The 19,026-nt window shown below is 52.2% G+C and overlaps 6 protein-coding genes across 7 annotated transcripts; 3 read left to right on the top strand and 3 right to left on the bottom strand.

The window, feature by feature from the left end:
* Window positions 1–1,637: 1,637 nt before the first annotated feature.
* Window positions 1,638–4,553, top strand: PV05_11718 (the record flags this gene model as incomplete). 2 transcript variants are annotated; one of them, XM_013455228.1, is made up of 3 exons in its annotated part: window positions 1,638–1,808; window positions 1,915–2,272; window positions 2,326–4,553. In XM_013455228.1, exons 2-3 carry the CDS (start codon window positions 1,917–1,919, stop codon window positions 4,352–4,354), a joined length of 2,385 nt encoding a protein of 794 aa, XP_013310682.1. In that variant the 5' UTR covers window positions 1,638–1,808; window positions 1,915–1,916. The 2 variants fall into 2 exon arrangements, with proteins under 2 accessions (XP_013310682.1, XP_013310681.1); XM_013455227.1 differs by having other exon boundaries at window positions 1,638–2,272; window positions 2,326–4,354.
* Window positions 4,554–5,858: 1,305 nt separating this feature from the next.
* On the bottom strand, window positions 5,859–8,221 carry PV05_11717 (uncharacterized protein; the record flags this gene model as incomplete). Its single annotated transcript, XM_013455226.1, has 7 exons — window positions 5,859–5,901; window positions 5,953–6,502; window positions 6,551–6,696; window positions 6,744–6,926; window positions 6,969–7,017; window positions 7,067–8,003; window positions 8,057–8,221. The coding sequence occupies 7 exons, from the start codon at window positions 8,219–8,221 to the stop codon at window positions 5,859–5,861; spliced, it is 2,073 nt and encodes a 690-aa protein (XP_013310680.1).
* Window positions 8,222–8,654: 433 nt separating this feature from the next.
* PV05_11716 (uncharacterized protein) lies at window positions 8,655–10,956 on the bottom strand (the record flags this gene model as incomplete). The annotated part of the gene is made up of 3 exons (XM_013455225.1): window positions 8,655–10,212; window positions 10,257–10,452; window positions 10,512–10,956. 3 exons carry the CDS (start codon window positions 10,954–10,956, stop codon window positions 8,655–8,657), a joined length of 2,199 nt encoding a protein of 732 aa, XP_013310679.1.
* Window positions 10,957–11,523: 567 nt separating this feature from the next.
* On the top strand, window positions 11,524–12,315 carry PV05_11715 (uncharacterized protein). The gene is made up of 3 exons (XM_013455224.1): window positions 11,524–11,689; window positions 11,771–11,942; window positions 12,048–12,315. Exons 1-3 carry the CDS (start codon window positions 11,583–11,585, stop codon window positions 12,108–12,110), a joined length of 342 nt encoding a protein of 113 aa, XP_013310678.1. The 5' UTR covers window positions 11,524–11,582; the 3' UTR covers window positions 12,111–12,315.
* On the top strand, window positions 12,301–14,827 carry PV05_11714 (uncharacterized protein). The gene has a single exon (XM_013455223.1). It carries the CDS (start codon window positions 13,976–13,978, stop codon window positions 14,387–14,389), a length of 414 nt encoding a protein of 137 aa, XP_013310677.1. The 5' UTR covers window positions 12,301–13,975; the 3' UTR covers window positions 14,390–14,827.
* PV05_11713 (uncharacterized protein) lies at window positions 14,747–16,603 on the bottom strand. The gene is made up of 2 exons (XM_013455222.1): window positions 16,552–16,603; window positions 14,747–16,477 (listed from the first exon to the last, which is right to left on the bottom strand). Exon 2 carries the CDS (start codon window positions 16,234–16,236, stop codon window positions 14,956–14,958), a length of 1,281 nt encoding a protein of 426 aa, XP_013310676.1. The 5' UTR covers window positions 16,237–16,477; window positions 16,552–16,603; the 3' UTR covers window positions 14,747–14,955.
* Between the last annotated feature and the right edge of the window lie 2,423 nt (window positions 16,604–19,026).

Raw genomic sequence — 19,026 nt, 5'->3', positions numbered from 1 at the left:
AGCGGGCGTGAGTCCAGTGCGGTATCACACCGTGGGCACACACCACAGAAGGGAGGGCAACTGCAGTGACCATGGTTCGTGGCCGCAGACCGCATAGCTTCGCCAGACTACTCAACCAGGTCAAAACGGTCCAAGTGAGGCTCAATTGCCTGATCAAGTTTGGGAGGACAACAAATGCGGTGAAATAGGGCGTCAGAAGCGGGTCTTAGTAAGTCAGCAGTAGCTTTCCTTGGGTTCGGCACCTTGGACTGGTGGGTATTTACCATAGTCACGCATGGTATCCGTGCGAGTGAGAACATCCGAAGAGGAGGGACGGGTTGGATACGAGTTGGAAGCCCAGCCCCCCTCCATCCTGCAAGCTTCGAAGATCCGTGCCAATTTGAAGAAGCCCATCACGGCCCTTACCTGCGAGGAGACCGTGATCAGGCGGCCAATCAAGCGGTGAGCTCCGTTTACCCCTGTAATGGAGCTTTATCACCTGGAAGCGTCGTAAAGAAGTCATCTGATAGACGTATTGGGGCTTCCTTTGCCAACTGTAAACAGCCACAGCATGCCGCCCGTCGTCACAGCTCTCAAGTGAGAGAAAGACACTCATCCTGCTTTGTCTCAGAGTGACGACCGTTATTGTAGGTGTATCGTAAGCCCCGAGATGATGCTGGAAGCGCCGCCCCGCCGTCTTGCTTTCGAGACCTCAGGCCACCAGTTCTAGCTGGAGCTAAAGACCTTGGCCACATGCAACCTAGGTGAGGGTGCTACTGCATACACTTTATTCAGCACGTGAACCAGTAATGGGCTGACAGGGCTTGCTCATCAAGCCATGCCCGTCCCGTTCTGCATATGCGGAGGCTTAGCCAACGCATCCCTCGGCACAGCGGACACGTCCGTCCATACTCCATAGTGCTAGTGTGCGAGAAGGACAACGGCTGGGCCCGTCACCATCAGGCTGAAAAATCTCCGGAGGTGCCTGTCGACATTTCTGTGCTTGATCTGTGTCACTAGGAGGAAGGAAGGCTTCGGGCTTCTCTTTTAGTGCTTTTTACCTTTCTCTGCACCTACTGAAGCCCATGGAAGTCGCAGGATAAAGTGATCTATGGGATAAGGCTGAGGGTGGGATTCTTCCATCGCGGTCAGAACCTGACCCCGCTAATTCTTCTATGTTTAGCGTAGGCAATGCAGCTTCTCCTTCTCGACAAGTCGATAAATGGTGTATTACGGAGTGCATGGGTGTTGTGTGGTCGGCTCAGTGGTATTCACAAACACGGGTCCCCAGTGTGAGACTTAGGACTGGCTAGGTTGAGCACTGTGGAAGCCCTGCACACGTACTGCCTCCTCCAAAAGTGGCACGATGCAGAGCTTCAACATGAACTCGACGCTCTGCATTATGTTGCACAAAGAATCCTGCTACCCAAGCACCATTGCTGTTCTGGGAAAAATCGACGTGATCTTCCTCTGCCCGCTCGTGAAGTCCTGGTCCGCCAGCCCAACTTCCCGTCTGTGCATATGCCTCAGGTGTGTGCTCGCTTGTCGGTTGGGGCAACCTGCCATGGACAATGCAACCTGAACTTTTGCAGGATCCTATGATATGCTCGTCTGTTATGGGCTAGATCACGGTTCACAGGCTAACGCAGAAACCTGAACAGACAAGCCTACCGAGTCCTTGTCCTCGGGGCCAAAACATTCCTCCTTTGATATATTCGCCACAAGCTAGACTCTTCTAGCCGGAAAGATGCCGTAGAGCCCCTCCATGATTGTGGCAGGGTGCATAGGCTCTTGATGGCTCTTCAAGAGTCAGCTTTTCCGGAAGACCGGTAGGTAAGGGTCCAGATGCTGGAAGTCTGGATATATGCCAAACTCGACTGCTTCGTGGAGCCTCACAACACTGCTGGAGGAGCACAGCTTGCTAACATACGGTAGTCATGTTTTCAACACTGCGATCTGCGTTGTGGCTACTGTCGCTGGCTGCTCTTGCCAGCTGTGACTATACTTCCAAGCAGATAGGCACATGGGACAGACCACGTGCTGCCTTGATCAGAGACTATGTATACTTGGAAGGAGGTAAGATGCAGACAGGAGCTTGGGAGGATGGCGCTTGGGATGTGACAACCGTCACCATTACACAGGGTGCATTGTTCAACCTCAGTTTGCACGAGGCGTTTGGCGTATACGAAGACAGTCCTCCGGCCGTCTTCCAGGCCATTCCGGAGGCAGCGGTTAACAACTACTACCTCGATGGATACATGTTCGCCAGCTACACCGAATTCTACGCTTGGGGGTAATCCAAAACCGCAACTGTGTTTGTAGACAAGAGCTAATCCATTCTCATAGTGGCATGACACTCACTTCTCTCAACACCGCACCACGCACAGTTAACGATCCATTGTACAACCTGCCCGCTGGCAAAAACGACGACCTCGGAATCCCAAATACTGGCTACCAGCCCCAGGACTCAAACTTTCCTGCCGGCGTCACAAATGGTGCCGGAGCAAATGCACCAAGCGAAAATCTTGGGTTCTACTTTGGCGGCTTGTACAATCAGAATGGCTCGAAGTACGACTATTTCGACCCTCCCACAGATGAAGCAAATTTCCTCGTCAAGGTGAAAATGGACGACCTCACCTTTGCGGACTGGTCGATCATTGACCCACCAGACAGCCCAACGATTCCATGGCGAACGGAAGGCGCTCTCGTCTGGGTTCCTACCAGCTCGCAAGGAATCCTGATCGCCATTGGGGGTGTTGTCAAGCCTGCGGATGTGAACTTCTACATAGGCAGGGATGAGGCAAACACTTCGATGACTTTCCTGAAGGAGTTTCCTGTGTTTGATATCGGCACCAATACGTGGAGTCTTCAGCCGCTCAACACAGGCTCTCCGTTCCCCGACAAGCCTCTCGCTCAGTTCTGCACAGTTGTGGCTTCGGCGGAGGACGGATCACATCATGAGATCTTTGTCTACGGAGGCTGGGACAGCAATAACGACACACACCCCAATACCGACGTCTGGATATTGACAGTGCCGTCCTTCACCTGGATCAAGGCTGACAGCGTCGGACGCGAAGGCGATCCCCGGCAAGGCCATGTCTGTGTGTCTCCATACCCGGATCAGATGATCGCTATTGGCGGTACAGACAAGTCAGAGAATCCACTCACAACCAACAGAAGCGTCGACGTTTATAACCTCAACACATTGAATTGGACGGGCGTCTACGATCCAGATGTCCACGATGACTACAAGCCTCATCAGACGGTTCTCAACGTCATCTCTTCAACACCAACGGCCAGCGGTATGACCTCGGATATAGCCAGCTGGTTCGACAACAAATACGACATGAGCAAGATCGAATTCTTCGGTCCCTACAAGAAACAAACCACTTCATCCAGCAATCCCAACAACAGCACTGCCCCTACACCGACTCCTCCACCCCACTCCGATCGAGGCTGGGTCGTGCCTGTTGCCGCAACCGTCTCGACCGTCGGCGGTCTCGCCCTTCTCGGCTTCCTCTTCTTCATCTGCTGTCGCAAGCGGATTGCCGAACGCCGCCGTCAAGACCGTGAGACTTCCGAAGTCAGTGGCCAGCGAAAGAACTTCATCATCCCATGGATCTTCTCCACCAGCTCCGCTGCAGCCGGAAAGGACGTCGGCTCCGACACCATCACCGAAGTCGAAACGCAGACCTCTCCTCCTGCGCAGGCGGGACCGCAAGAACTCGAAGGCGGAAGCGACTATTTCGGGGGCAGACAGCCGCGGTGGTCGTCCTCGACGGCAGTCCGCTCACCACGAGCAGAATACACCGGCCCCGTCGAGGCGCAGGACACCGGCGTATCCGTGGTGCACGAAGTTTCCGCTTCGGCTTCACCCAAGACCGAGAAGCCCGACGGAATCAACTACGAGTTCCGCAACATGGCCATGTATCCACCCAGCGTCGTGAGTGCCGGGCATGGAAACCTCGCGGCGCCGCAGAGCGCGACCATCTCGCAGCCCGACTCGGACACGGAGGCAGAGCCTCCTACATCGCCGCGAACCACGGCGGCAGCGACCAATACTAGCAGCATAGGCTCGCCCCGGGGCGGTGTGCCGACGATACCCGAGGACGGCGTAGGCGTCACCAGCCTCGACCACCATTCGCGAATGAGTCCACACGAGCCACCCATGCTGGGCGCTCTGGATCCCGTCTCCCCGCTGACGAACAAACAAAATCGACCGACGCACAACCGGCATAACTCCAGCGTGAGCAGCGGCGTGTCAATCCCGTCGCCTGGTATGGACCAATCTTCTCCCCTGCCGCCGAGGCCGAGGAGTCTGTCCATGGAAGGCATTCTTGACGACGGGGACGGCCAGGGCAATCGTACAATGTAAACACGGGCGGCGACGGAAGACTGTTTAAGCGCGCATCACAAAGTCTGTCACCCTCACTCTTTCAACGTTTTCACGACACTCCTTGCACGGTTGATTCTTGATGCCTGATGAATTGGGGGTGGGAGGTATATGTGAATGTGACCACGGAACCACTACCAGTAGTACTATTTGACGATGGCAATGCGAATGTATCTAATTTGACGGCATATATATTTCCCGTGTTCACTTTGTTCTCTCGCCATTGTTCACAGCAACATGTTGGTAGTTTGCTTAGCTCCGTCCACTGCCTTGCCGTGTATGATGCCAGTGAGTTCATTCCTTCAAGGAAGAATGCTAGGATGAAACATCCTCTTCAAAGGATGATACAGCAACCCGGTTTCTCGTCCCCATACCCATACTGATTCCCATACCCATTCCCCGGCTTACAATCGGGACAATGATCCGTGTAGTGATCCTTCCAGGTATCTCGATGCGCATCTGGGCATGCACATTGACCGTCGTTCTGCCTCGCCTCTTCACACAGCGTCTTGTGCTGGTGGTCCGTGTCGAACATCTTTCCGCATTGCGTGCACCATTTGCGGGTTGGGCCGGTGTGGCACATTCTGATTCCACTTCCCACTTCCCAGCTTTTTTCCCGTGGTAAGAGGAGGCCGAGTGGTCGCGCGGGAAAGGCCCCGTGTTACTAGTACGTATGATTCGAGCACGCTCGAGCGAAGTCGGTCCTAGTGCTGGTTTGAAGTCGGTACTGATCTGTAGTAGCTTTCGAAGGACCTGGACTTACCTTGAGTACGAGTACTAGTACTAGTACAATCCTCTTTCCTAGGAGCGCTGCCTTTGCAAAAGATCTTACACCAAGTGAACGGCAAGAACCATGTATCAGGTAAGTATCTTCATTGACGGATGGACCGATGAAATTGCTCACAATTGCAGGTTGGCGTGGGAGCGAGCGAACACGCACGAAATATCATTTTATACTCCGACAAGGCGAGAGGTGATATTCCCACAAACAGAGCTCGAAACTGAGTGAGGAAGACAAGGGGAGACGTAACGGTGGATCGAGGTGCGAGCCGGTCTTTCAAGAACAGGCATGGGCGCAACAGGACATCACTGGTAGACGCCTCTTTGAACCTGACGATGGGTCTCAAGTGATGGCTCATCACCGTCAACGCAGTCGATCGATGATAAGTCACTTGAATGACGTCCACGGCCGCGGGACGGCAAAACAGGGGATCTCGAGAGGTGACAGAGCGTCCATCACTGGCGTTGCTGGGCTTGAATAAGGAGCACAACATCAAGAGATAGACGGGCAACCTTCCATAAGCTCCTGGACTTCCACACACAAGACCGAAATGCTGCAGGCAGGGAGTCGTCTTCACAACGATCATTAGGTATTTGGAGGATCTGTTGCAGTACTTAGCAGATTATTTGTACGTTGGCACAGAGCTCGTCGAATTCGTAGACAGAATTAGTAATCTGTTCTCCCTACTATCCACCGTGGGCCAGATCAGAAGTTCTTGCCAGTGAACGCACTCTGAACGGAACCGAATCTAAAAGCATAGTCAGCCAAGCAGCATTTCCACCGGTAAATGAGCACTCACCCTTGAGGACACTGTTTGCCCAGAGCCACGCTTCCACTTCGCATGTAACAAATCTTAGCTTCGGCACAAGCAGTGCTCGTACAGTTTGGTGTCTTGACACTCATCTTGCCGTCGAAAGTGTTGAACATGCTGACAAGAGTATGATTGGCCGCCATGGCTTCTGTGACCTTGTGCCAGTAGGTTGCATTGAGCGGCGCGTTCTCTGGCCAGCCGATCGCGTACGCGTCCCGAGTGGAATACTCAAAGTTCCAGACTGGTCCCGTCTCATTGGCGTTGATGGCACCAAAGGCGCTGACGTTGGCGTAATAAGTGTAGGCATTGTAGATCGAGAAGTCACCTGTATCGACCTCGTACATGCGGTATCCGCTGTTGAGGTTGGTCAGAGGTGTGACGCTAGGCCCAATCCAGCCAACATTCAAGGCATGAGCTGCATCTTGAACAGTGCCATTGTTGGCATAGTAGATCATGAACTGATCTTCATGGGTATGCCCAAAGAAGATGCCGGCAATGACATGAGGCGAATAGCGGTCGATGATTTGGTAGAAGAGATCTTATCATGCTGGTCAGTCGCTTGGGTCCCGAAGCTTGAATTACTTACCTGTGGGGTTGGGAATAGGATTCGATCCATCCCAGCCGGTCAAAACGTGTCCAATGATCCAGACTCGCTCGCCTTTGTTCTCTGCATCCTGGAGCTCATTGGCAAGGAATTTCAAATTGCCGCTTACATCGGGGTTCGTGGTGTTGCTATATAGTTGTGAGCCTGAGTCACCAGAGACTGGAAACCTGCTTACATGAAGTTCAAGAAATTCGACTTGTACCAGAAATCAGTATTCAGCGTAATGATCCTCAACTTTGGATAGACAGGATGGTTGATGCTGTAGGCTGCATAGTGCATGCGAGCCTCATTGGCGGCTTCAGGCGTGATCCAGTTGTTCTGCTGCCAAAGCGAGGCAACGTGGTCATAGTTCCAAGATCTGAAAGGTCAGATGGTAACAACACTCTAGTGCATGACTTACTGTTGCTGGCCTAGGTTTCCTGGCATTGAGTGAGGAGAGTCAATAGCCTCTGTAACGGTATCAGTCTGGGCCCCTTTTATGTGATGCTTGGCCATTACCGGGATTGCTATCATGATTTCCCAAGACTGGAAAGATTGGCCCGCTGGGAATATATGCCTTAAGCATATGATAGATGGACCATTCTGCATACATGGTGTAGTTACGGGATAGTTCGTTCTGGCTTTCGTGGGAGACCAAGTCACCGGTATAAATGCTCCACGCAAATTGATCGCAGTCGGATTTATTGTTGTGAGTGGTCCCAGTCAACGGCGCAATGGACTCGAGCGCAGAAGTCAAAAGAAAATAGGGGCTGTCGCATTTGAAAGCGCCATACAACGGTGCTGGAAGGGAGACCTTTGACGAAGTGCTTGCTGCATTAGCGCGGCAACACAGACCGCTGGAGCAGTTGGCTTCTGATCCGACAGCATAACGAGGATCGATGTGCATATCGCTCATGTGTAGGACCTTGACCCGCTTGCCGCTCGGCTTTGGAACCTTCAAATTGGCCGGCTTTGGACCAAAATATCCGGTAGTGTTGGATGGAAGAGTTGATGGCATTGTGCAAAAGGTGCTACTGATGGAGTTGCAAATGTATTGGCCATCAGATCCCGAGACATCGGCCAAGGCGAGAATCTGAGTCCAAACAGCGCCAAAGGTCGTTGCTTCGAAATCCTCCTGGCAGGTAGTGTTGGAGTGGAGGCCGTTGCTTATGCAAAGCTCGACCAGCAAATCTGGAACCATGGATGGGACCCGCTGAGCAACATATTGGCCTACTTCCAAGGCTGAGATGCATTTGGAGCAATTGGACCCGCTTCCAGAGATGATGGACTGTACTTGACTGATGGCATCGGCAACAATAGCACTTCCGTTTGTAACGGAGTATAAGGGCGTTGGATAGTAGATCGGATCCTCATCCTCCTCAGGGATAGTATATGGGTTTGTCAGTTCAAGAGGAAAGGTGTAGTTCAATGCTGCATCATAAATGATTGGTTGTGGCTTGATTTTCCCATTAGACATCTGCCCAGCACAATCAGTGTAGGTGGACTTACCTCTTGAGTTGGCGATGCTGGAATGTAGTACGCCGGGAAAAGGCTGGTTGGAAATCCAGCGGGCACAGTGTAGGCCAGCAACTGAGAACTGGAAGCTTGAGCGTGGACAAGTTGGCAAGTACAGGTGCTCAATGTTGCTAGCAGCAACGATCGATGACAATACATTATGCGTGTCTCAGTCGAAACCACTCTGCTAACCTACCACAATTGGGGATGGACCTTGCAAGGAACTCGAAAAATTCCTGGCTGATGCTTCGCTTATAAAGGTAACATCTCAAGAGCTCCGAAGCTCGGTACTTCAGAGATGCTTTCAAAAACGTGGTGTTGATCGCAAACCAATGACGTTGAGAAGCGAGGGAATAGAACCTGTACCTGCCAAGGATGTCCAATTAGGGCCACAGTCCCGGCACGTGCCTTCAAACCACCATCGGAGGGATCGGTAGCGCAGACGCCTGTCGTTATGCGGAAGGTCGAGTGCTGCAAGCCAAGCACGGCTTGTGGCAGGCTTTGCGAAGCTTACTGGTGCATGGGCGGCTGGCTGACATTTCTTGGCCGAGGCTTGATGAAGTGCTCGATGGCCGATGAGAGTCTGCGATGCTCAGGTACCTAGTTTGTCCACCGTCTTCGACACGATCCCTTCATATTGTTGCATGCCTCTTTCGAGCTTCCGGAGGCCACCCTTACGCACGTGGTAGACTGTACCTGGCGCACTAGTTTCGGATCCTTCACTCTCACTGCTATCCTCGTCCTCATTTCTGTCGAGCTTTTCCCGGTCAACAACGCATCGCATGAAATGTCGGTCATGGGTAATGACGAGTAATCCACCCTCCCAGATGCTTAACGCCTCCATCAATGCATCGACTGTATCCGCATCCAGATGGGTCGTCACTTCATCCAGCACGATCAAATGTGGAGAGCTGAAGAATGCCTCCGCTAGCGCAAGACGCACACGTTGGCCTCCAGACAAAGCCGCTAATGGGACGTCTGAGACAGTATTTCCGCGAAGACCTAATTTGGCAAGGGTCCCTCTTGCGGTTTGCTCATCCGCAGTCCAGCCATCGAGTTGCATCAAATGGGATAAAGCCGTCCGGTTTGGATGCTGTCGGCCAAGCTCCTCGAGTTCTTCAACGGCGTGTTGAGAATAGCAAGCAAACCGCGCTTTGGAATGTACGGTGATGGTGCCTTTGGTCGTTCTAGGTACCCCGCCTGTGGCGGCCGCCATCAAGAGTGTGACTATTGTGCTTTTTCCAGACCCGTTCAAGCCGACCAGCCCAAGCCTCTCGCCAGGGTGCATGACCAAGTCAATTTCTTTGAGGGTCCAAATTCCCGATTTTGGGTATTTGTAGGAGACTTTGTCGAAGCTGAACAGAGGCCCTGGATGCCGAAGCGGCTCAGGTTGGTCTGGTAGGGTGATAGTCACAGGAGGGTCAAATCCAGGAATCTCGATGTCGTCTCGAGCTCTGTTGTGGAAGCCTACAAGATCTCGATTCAATTTGAACCGCCCTCCGTGTTGACCAACCTCGAGACCAGACCGTTCATCGAGCTTCTTCCTGCGAGACGCCGCCTGTTTGAGCTTTTTGTCGTCGCCAGTACGCTTCGCAGCTTTGATATTCTTCGTGATACTGTCCTCCATATGCTTGTTCTTCTTTTCTTGAGCCTCGGACATCTTGGTCATCCTTCGGATTTGACGTCTTTTCTCGTTTTCATACTCTGTCAGGTTGCCCTTGAACACTTCCAGAGTCTTCGCTGGCGCCAAGCGGACCAACAGCAATTCCTGGGCAATAGCATCGGCAAAGTCTCGATCGTGGGTGACCACCACGACAGTCTTAGCAGCCAATGAACTTCTGATGAAACGCTCCAACCAAAGGATCGCAGGCAGGTCGAGGAAATTGGTCGGTTCGTCGAGCATCAGTACATCGACCTGTTGTATCAGGGCGCACGCTAAATCGCAGCGAGTCCTCCATCCGCCCGATAACGACACAAATGGCCCTTCGATTTGTGGCTCCGAAAACCCGAGACCAAGAAGTATTTTCCGCGCTCGTGCGTCGGTGCTTCCAGCATCCATGGCTTCAAGGGCTAGGCGAGTAGCTTCCAGCATCTCAAGGCCAAGCTTGGTGGCTTCTTGCTCGTCTTCAGCGACTGGGGCTTTATCATAGCTGTCTTGTGTTAGATGTGTATCAAGCACCAGGAAATCACTCGCCGTCGGTGAGCCTCCTCTACAGCACTCTCTTTTTCAATAAGAGCCTGACGGGCTTTGAGACCTCTTGCACCGCTTCTTCTTGTTGCTAATAGTTGAGCTTGGGCCAATTCCCGCTTGGCTTGTTCGAGCTGAAGTGTTTGGACGGTCCTAACTAGCTTTTTCATTTCTGCCTTTTCTTCCAGAGCTGCCGAGAGGCCTTGGATGGTGGTAATGTTGTCAGCATTTATATTCCAGGCTGGAGACATTAGGACTAACGATCGGCATCTCTCAAAGCACTTTCCCGCCTTTTGTCGCTTTTAGTGACATGTTCCAGCACAGTTTCGGACAAATCTTGCGACTCTGAAGACTCTGCAAGGGCATCTGAGCTGACACGGGTCTGCCCGAGAAGGAGAAGACGCAGATTGCTGGGCACACCAGGTATTCGTCGTTCTGCAAGTGCTCGTAGGAGGGAGCTCTTTCCAGTTCCATTTCGGCCTGCGAGTACGTAATGAACACCGTCTAGGATTCGAAGATGCGCGTGATCCAGCAAGTCCCGTCCCCCAATGGAGAGACTCAGGTCCCTGACGTCGATATCTTTCGACGTTGGTGCATCCACAGCATCGACATGAAAGCGACTTTGTTGACTGGTCACCACGAGAGTCCCATCGACCGTGCTTTCAGCATCTTTGAGAGATCTGGAAGATTTGGAAGACTTGGGCATTTTGAGAATGGGTCAACGGGAGCGCTACAGGTAAGAATACGAGGCAAGAGGATTCGTCCGAATATTCAAACCTTTGACCTGGGAGAATCGAGCTCTGGGGCTTGTTGGTCATGCTTGAGCAGCCGCAGAGCTTTTCAACGTTGGACACGATATTGAGAATGCTCGGCAATGGCAGCTCTGGCGCAGAGCTGAGCGAGACCCGGCAATACCGAAGAGGTTCGATTCGTGGAATCCTTTTCATGACTCACAAGAATTTCTCGGCGGCTGCGCCGTTGATCGTGTCGACCACTCACCACAATTTGAGTGGTACTGATTTCGCCGGCGAGCTACTAGGTGGAGGAGAATGACTCAGGATGTCGAGGCAGATAGCCCTAGTAACATGGCATCATCTAGAATGCTACTCCGTGTACTCCAAAGTCTCGATGTTTCTTGTACTCTGACAAAGTCCACTCGTCTTCGGGGAATTCACAACGCCAAGCATCTTGGCCCAAAAAGGTTAGTCAATCACGTGCCAAGTCTGCGCATTCATCCTCGACATTCATCTCTACGCAGTCTCGGAAGGTTCACATCTGATAGTAGCACCAGCATCGGCAAGCCCAAGAATTGTAGGGTGCCGATCGAGCGTAATGGCACAATTCCGGCCGAAAAAGCTCGACTTGGCTGGCTTTATCAACATCAAGATCATCCGAGATCACGGCAAACGAAAAGCCTATGAGCAATTCGAACCTCAAAGGTAACCACCGTCCCCAATTTCTGGAGAGACGACCGCCCACCGCAGGCGAGACGGACGACTGACAGATCTCCTCCCTTACAGGCAAGCATTACGATACGTTATCCGAAACACCACTCTTCCACAATGGATGCGAACACAAGCCCAACTGGAACTGCAGAAAATGCATTGCTACACGAGACCTACTCAAATCAAAAACAGATGTGTCATGGGAGGTGTAGCAAGAAGTGTCTTTAGAGATTTCAGGATGGGACGTGTAAGTTCATCCACCCAAGACCTGGCACCATGACTGCTGCGCCTGCGAGCTGGACCAGGAGAACCTGCGACGAACAGGCAAGTGGCTAACTCGAGCTTTCCACAGTTCCAATTCCGCATGCATGCCCTCGACGGACTGTTACCTGGTGTCAAGAAAGCAAGTTGGTGATCTGTAAAAACATTCAAGAGCCTTGATCTGTGGCATAACGAGGCCTGGAGTTGGATTGTACATATACTAGACGAGACACGGATACAATGACTACCTCTTCAACTACCGAACAAATGCTACCTCATTCTGGACATGCGAAATACGAATGGCAAGGTCATTAATGTGAGCCAACGGCCCGTCAAACCATTGCCCAGCATCTTCTGGGGAGCTGGTATGTGGCTCCCGACAATCCGTTCTGTTCCCTGGAGTTCAGAATGACTGACAACAATCTCGTTGTCTCGGTCTGTTCAATGAGTCGCTTACTTGGACCCCATGGCATATACTTTCCTTCCCGCTTGTCGATCGATCTCGATGCATTCTTGCAAGCCCACGAGGTTGAATATCTCCCTGGGTCTCATTGAAGCTTCAGCCGGAGAAGCCTTCCCAGTCTTCTTAAATACTTCCGACTCCTGCTTGACAGCGTTGACGACAATTCCAAGGCAAATTCCGGGGTGGGTCATCACGGGGGAACCCAACTTGTGCCTCTTCAACTGACAGTCGGCCCACCCTGATCTGTATATGGATGTACCGCTCCTGTGTGATTGAGATGAGTATCAGCTCTGCCATCCCTGTGAAAATCCCGACTCACCACACAGGTCGCATTCATCTCGCCAGCAGAGCCAGACGGGCTGTCAGGCCATCCTTAACAAATGGGCACAAAGTCATACAAATTACTACGGCAGCCTCGAGAATCCGTCACAAGAATCTGTTCAGAGAGTTCTCATTGGGACCCGGCCCAAGTGATGCTGGCTGATGAAAAGTCCCAATTGAGAAATTCTACCTACCATTTAAGGAAATTTCTGGGAAGGTCTTGTCTTGGCAGTAAAACGACCTTTCTCATTTCTTCTGGCTCTCAGGATGGTCACTTTTGCGCTGTTGGTGAAACAGAACACGTCCATTCGTTCTCTTTTGGCAAATCTTCTTTCTTGTACCGTGGCCGACATCATCTGAGAACTGCCTTAGCAAAGGGCATGAAGCGGCTGACCTGATTGGGGCTGTCTCAACGAGAACCCGACGAGCCCCAGATGGATCGCCTTTCTTGCTTCTCGGCTGTGACATCCCGGTGGTGGCAGAGGCGTCGGAGCTGCCGTCCTTGGTTCGACAAATGAGAAATGAGACTTGTTCGGGAGCAGCGTGACATGCGACAAATGCCTTCACAGTGAATATGTTGAAGAAAAGGCAGTCAGACAAAACGATGGGATATCGTGTGAGACCGAACTCCATATTGAAGGATGCAGGCAACACGAGAAGAGCGTAGTTCACACATGCTGGTTACACGTCTCGCAAGTGGGATGTCTCGCTATTGACATCAGGTGTATGAGTTTTGGCCGAGGAACGTTCGTTTTCGTGTTACATGGAACATGTCACTGCACCTCGGAACATTCCAGAAGATGTCGAGAAGGTGACTCGAAGTGGTGGAAGTCATGGTAAGGGAGACTGCATATCACGAAACGAGGAATGAGTCTGACGACGATGCCTTCCTGCATTGGCTTTGTGTACCATGAGTACTTTTTCCGTTTCGCAATACCTCGCGCGAGCAACTAACTGTCCCAGTGCATGTTCTGTACGAACGCGGCTCGTCTCCAGAACTTCACCTGTTTAACCCTTGGGTGTGCTCACCGCTTCACTGGGCAAACATGAGCGATGATACATTCAGACGCACTGCCTTCTTTTAACATGGGTCGAGTCTACCCCAGCTAGTCACCTTCGAGGAACTAAACACCACCCAGTCATCGGCTGCTAGTCCGTTGTCCCTTCACACTGTCACTGTCACAGGATTCCTTTGACTCAACAGAACAGTGAGAGTGGCTGCCATCGAATCTTTGATGCAGCCAAACGCTTGCAAACAGGAAGACAAACACCTGTCTCCAGTGATGATATCCAACAAGTATAAAAGCAGGCGCCAGCACTGTTCTCAACATCCCTTTCCATTCATCCATATCATATCAACTTTGGAAATTACAACCTTTCGAGACCACCATCAGAAGACAAAGATATATCGAAAATCAACCAACTCAATTCAACCAGAACCGATACACCTGCCATTGTTTCGATCTCCAACCAAAATGGCCAACCGGTGCATTTATTGCGGAAACAACTTCGAAGGTTACCAATGCAACTGTGAAAAGAACAAGGGCGGAGAAGGCTCTGGCTCTGGTTCTGGTTCTGGATCCGGCTCGGGTTCAGGCTCAGGTTCGGGTTCAGGTTCGGGTTCCGGCTCCGGCTCATCCAGCAGATGATGCGTGGAACGTCCAACTTGGCAGGACATTCTCAGGGCTAGGCTAGCCGTGCTATCAGTGACGGTGTCCTTGGAGCGGACAGGAATGTGATGAGTACTCTTAGAGATCACGGCTGGTGTCTTTCGTGGCTCCTGCTGGATGATTGTCGGCAACAGACAACGAACAAGACAATGTGAGCCAAACTTGGACATAACTGAGCGTCATGGCTGAATAAATCGACCAAGGCTGGCGAAGGGGCTGCGGTTCAGCATCATTATGCCGGATATGGCTATCTCTGGCGCAATAAGCGTCGAGATACTGGTGCGGGACCACTACGACTTTATAACGACTGAATGATATGCATGGCTGCTCACCTTGGTTGATGGCCCCTTTGTACAACTGATTATACCTTAGCTGACTGAAGGAAAAGTAACAAATGCCAAAGCATCCCATCCTTGCCATGACTTTGATACCTTATCTGCCTTCATCGTACCAGGCAGGTCTGGATCCCCTTCTATTAACACGATCCTTTTCCGTATGTTCAGGTCTTCACTATCATCACCCTATATACCTTCCGGATCCCTCCTTTACATAGCCTTCCACCCATCCTCCTCCTTCAGATACACCACATTCGGCGCGCTCCTGACTTTGAGTATACTCATCCCGACCTTCCCCAGCTTCGGACACGCCTTCTCCAACCTCTCCACGTCCTCCTGCTTGACCAACTCGATGCCCTGTTGCCAATCCTCCTCCTCCTCCTGGCCTTCAGTGCCCGCGCGGTCCGGCACACCGACAATTTCAATCCCTTCCAACGCCCCGCCGACCTCCTTGTATCCAAAGCCCTTGACCAAATCTTGGGCCCAATCCTTCTCCAACAGCACGGCGACCGTGAGATCGACCAATCCAGCCTTGCCACCGCCAGCGCACGCATACACCAACTCGCCCACCTCGACGGGCCTGAGACTGAACATGCCCAAATTCAGCACCTTGACGCTCCTCAAGGCCCCCGTACTCAGCTTTTCGAACCTTTTCTTCACGGCCGCGGGTGCTCGCCCGTCACTCGCGAACGGAAGCACGCCTTCCGGCATCTTCTCCTTCTCCTTCTCCTTCTCCTTTTTATCACTCTCGCCCTCCGCAGCACCTTCCGACTCTTCAAGCTCATCGCGCCGCGGGACCGGCACAAAATCAAAACTCGCACCGATCAGCCCCGGCACAATCAAGCTCGCAAGTTCCTCGCCAGCCACCCGCGCGAGGAAATCACTATCCTCATGTCCGCGGAACGTATAACTCACATCGACCACTTTCAAACCATCGCCACCGCCACCGCCTTCTTCGCTGCTGTCCTTCGTCTCCGCGCCGCCGTAGCGCTTCTCTAGAATCTCACCGACGGCCTTGAAAAAGCCCGGCCGCGCAAACGAGTCAATAACATGCACCTCCTGCAATTTCTCACAGTTCTCAAAGAAGCGCTCTGCATCTTTTCTCGAGGCGTCGTCCAACCCGTCGATCAGGCAACTGAAAAACGTCAAGCTCGTCAGATTGGGCAGGGACTTGGCCAGTCTGCCCAAAAAGGGGGGTGTTCCGGGGAATCCCAGCCCGAATAACTCGAGCGTGAGATGGGTGATGGAGCTGGGCACGTTGGGCAGGGGAGGTTGAGTCAGCGGCTTTTCCTGGAGCATCGCCTGGTATTCGTCGAGTTTGATGTCGGCGGTCAGGGTGAGTTCGCGGAGTCGGGAGGCGTGCGGTGGGAATTCGGGCAGTGTGAAGTCCTTCAGCGGGATCTGGGCGGCCAGCGGGTATGAGTCTGGATCTGGACCTCCGGGCTGAGGTTGCGCCGATGCGCCATTTGATGGTGGCTCGCCAGTAGCCATTGAGAATGGATTGATGGTTGGAGGGTTTGCTTGCTCAAATACAGAATGGGGCCAGTTGCTGGTCAACCCTTTATCGTTTTTCCCTTTTTGGCAGAGCAAGGCTTTGTTAAGACTAGATGCGATGTGATGGAATGGCGACAATCCGTTGTGTGTCACGCCTTGTGTCTGAAGACTTGATTTGGTGTTTCGAGTTGCTGGTCAGCGTACCCGACTAGTGTATGCTGTCTGCGCGCCTCGAGAGCTGTCTTAACTTAGCAAGTGTCTTCTTGATATTGAAAACGCGATGGTCGGATGGTCAGATGTGGACAAACTCACCACCAATATACCTTATGTAGGTACATACCCCTCGCCATGACTTCGGTCTGCTTCCACCACCATCTCACGCGTTGAAATGCCGTTGCAATATTCGTCGGCGTTATGGTGCTTACCCCTCGTGCCCCTCAAATCCTGCAGGAAAAGACCCGTTAATCGCGGGGAAAGTGACAGGGATTGCTGCCCGAGTCGATCGGCAGTGTTGTTGCTGAGCATTATTGCTGCCTGTGCTACTGCCTTGCTTTGAATATATTGCAATCGTTCGAGATGATGGCTGGGTTGAGTCCTCGAAATTTGGGCCGTCTGTGCAATGGGGGAAGAAAGGGTTAGTAGTCTCCGGCCCGACAGGGGCAGGGCACGTTGGCGTGCTGTAATACGATCATAATACGTAAGTGGAATCTCAGGCTTCTGTCTCAATTTGAGCTGAATGCAGTACGGTGACGCCCATGGCCAAAGAATCAGAGCCCGACAAACGCCAGGACGCCAGGGGGGCAAAGGTTGGAAGATCGCCTTCACAAGACCCGTGTGCGGAGTAGATACGAGTACCTGGTACTCGTATCCGTAGGATGGAAATGCAACGCAAGTGCCTACCTACCTACGGATCACCGGGTCTTTGGGCGATCGGAGTGTAAAGTATGTCTAGCTGGCGATCGAGAAAGTCAGTCCTTCTGGATCTCCGGTTAGGACTAACTTAGCAAGAAAGGTTGTCGTAGCTAGGCTGAATTTCTGTAACACCGTGCATGCTTCTGAGTCCATTTGGAGTTCTCGCGTTAAGCCAGGCGAGTATTCGAAGGGCATAGTTGGATTCGAACACTGCCGGTGACAAGGCGGGATCTTGAGCCTGCTCGCCTGGAATAATGTTGGACTCTGGTTTTTCAGCTGAAGCCCATCTCGATCGACGATTCCGTCAAGATCTGAAGTGTTGAGCGGCCCACCCAAATTTCAGGCTATCCCAGCTGCCCCGACTTCTGGCATGGGGTATCCAAGTCTAACGTAGGCCCACTCCCCCAAAATCTGCCATCGGGGTCAGCCTCACTCACTAGTTAGTTACCTAGTAGCCAGATCAGCACCGAAAGTACAAGTACAAAAGTGAAAAGTATAAAAGGAGCACTGAAGAGGTGTCGATATGAGGCTCGATCACCACCTGTAGGCCTCGTCCAGAACTGGGTGCTCCTTACAATTTTGTCTTCAAAAGGGCAGGAATTCGATGGGTCGACTAAGTCGGGTCGAGAAGCATCTCTTCGGATGCAGGAATTCCACCATTGCCAAAATCGTGGATGAGTGGTTGGGATGGGCGCCGATGGGCAGGACACGACAAGCCACCATGACCTTGGATGAAACATGCAGGGTTATGTTCGTATTTCGAGAAAATATGCTGTCCGCAGCTAGGTGCATGTGAGAGAGAATGACAGAAATCTCTCAGCCTGACAGATTATTTTTTCGAGCTTCTAGGCGGGCTCATGCTTATCAGTGCTTGAATGTGTGTCTCGCCTCGAGAGTATAGGCGACAGTCAATAGGCGCTTTGGGTACCCATAGGATACTTCCAGGCATCCGTGACGAGCGACCAAAAAGAAAATCGTTGTCTTTAAAAATAATACTGTCATTCTCTATCACGTGCGTCATTAGCGTGGACAGTGTGGACAGTACATTTGGTTCACACCCTTGACACCTCCGTACAAATGGAAGATCTCCTCCATTGGGAGAAATCCTGTGACCGCCATGCACTCTCTGATGCTTCTAATTGGACTTAGGCGCACGCAGATACTACGTAGATGGCTGATAGCCATTCACAAAGTCCGGTTGCCTTCTGTCCGTCCATACGGCTGCCAGCCGGCTTGCCACGGTGGCGGTGGGTGGTTCGCAATGTCATAACCTGCAATATCTACCAGGTAGATATTGCCAAGGGCTGCCGGCGCTAAGCCTTTGTGTCCATCCACGTCCATCTCAACATCGACCGACTCTTCATTCCCAGTACATACCTTATTTCTACTACACAAGGCACAGCCAACGGACAAGAAATCCTAGATGGACATAAAACTCCTGTTGATCGAATCTACCAGCACCCGAAGATACGTGTACGACCCAGTTCGTTCATGCTCAGGAAATGCGGTACGTGCTCCAATGCTAGAGCTTGGGAGGGGGCTTTTTTCCACAAATCGATGAGATTGTCATGAAAAGTTGTGGCGGCTGAGGAGCCGGGCATTGGTGCTGGCAGCGATGACTTTCCCTGCTTGACAGACACCGCGATATGCTTTTCTGATCGATTAACGAACGAATACAGGCCCGCTCGACACCATCGTCATCATCGTCATCATTACCCAAAGAGCCAGACCTGCCCCGCATAGAGCAGGAAGGAAAGCGCTACCCGACAACGACGACAACGAAGGCGCCTGAGCCTATCCCGCTTGTCTTTAGGGTCTCTCGAACTGAGAGAAATGGACGTGTTTGGTGTACGAAGTGTTCGGCCATGCCAGAGG

The sequence above is a fragment of the Exophiala xenobiotica genome, assembly GCF_000835505.1.
Source record: "Exophiala xenobiotica strain CBS 118157 unplaced genomic scaffold supercont1.7, whole genome shotgun sequence".
NCBI classification, from domain to species: domain Eukaryota; kingdom Fungi; phylum Ascomycota; class Eurotiomycetes; order Chaetothyriales; family Herpotrichiellaceae; genus Exophiala; species Exophiala xenobiotica.
Note: the sequence above shows the minus strand (reverse complement) of the source record. Positions and strands in the feature narration are given on the sequence as shown.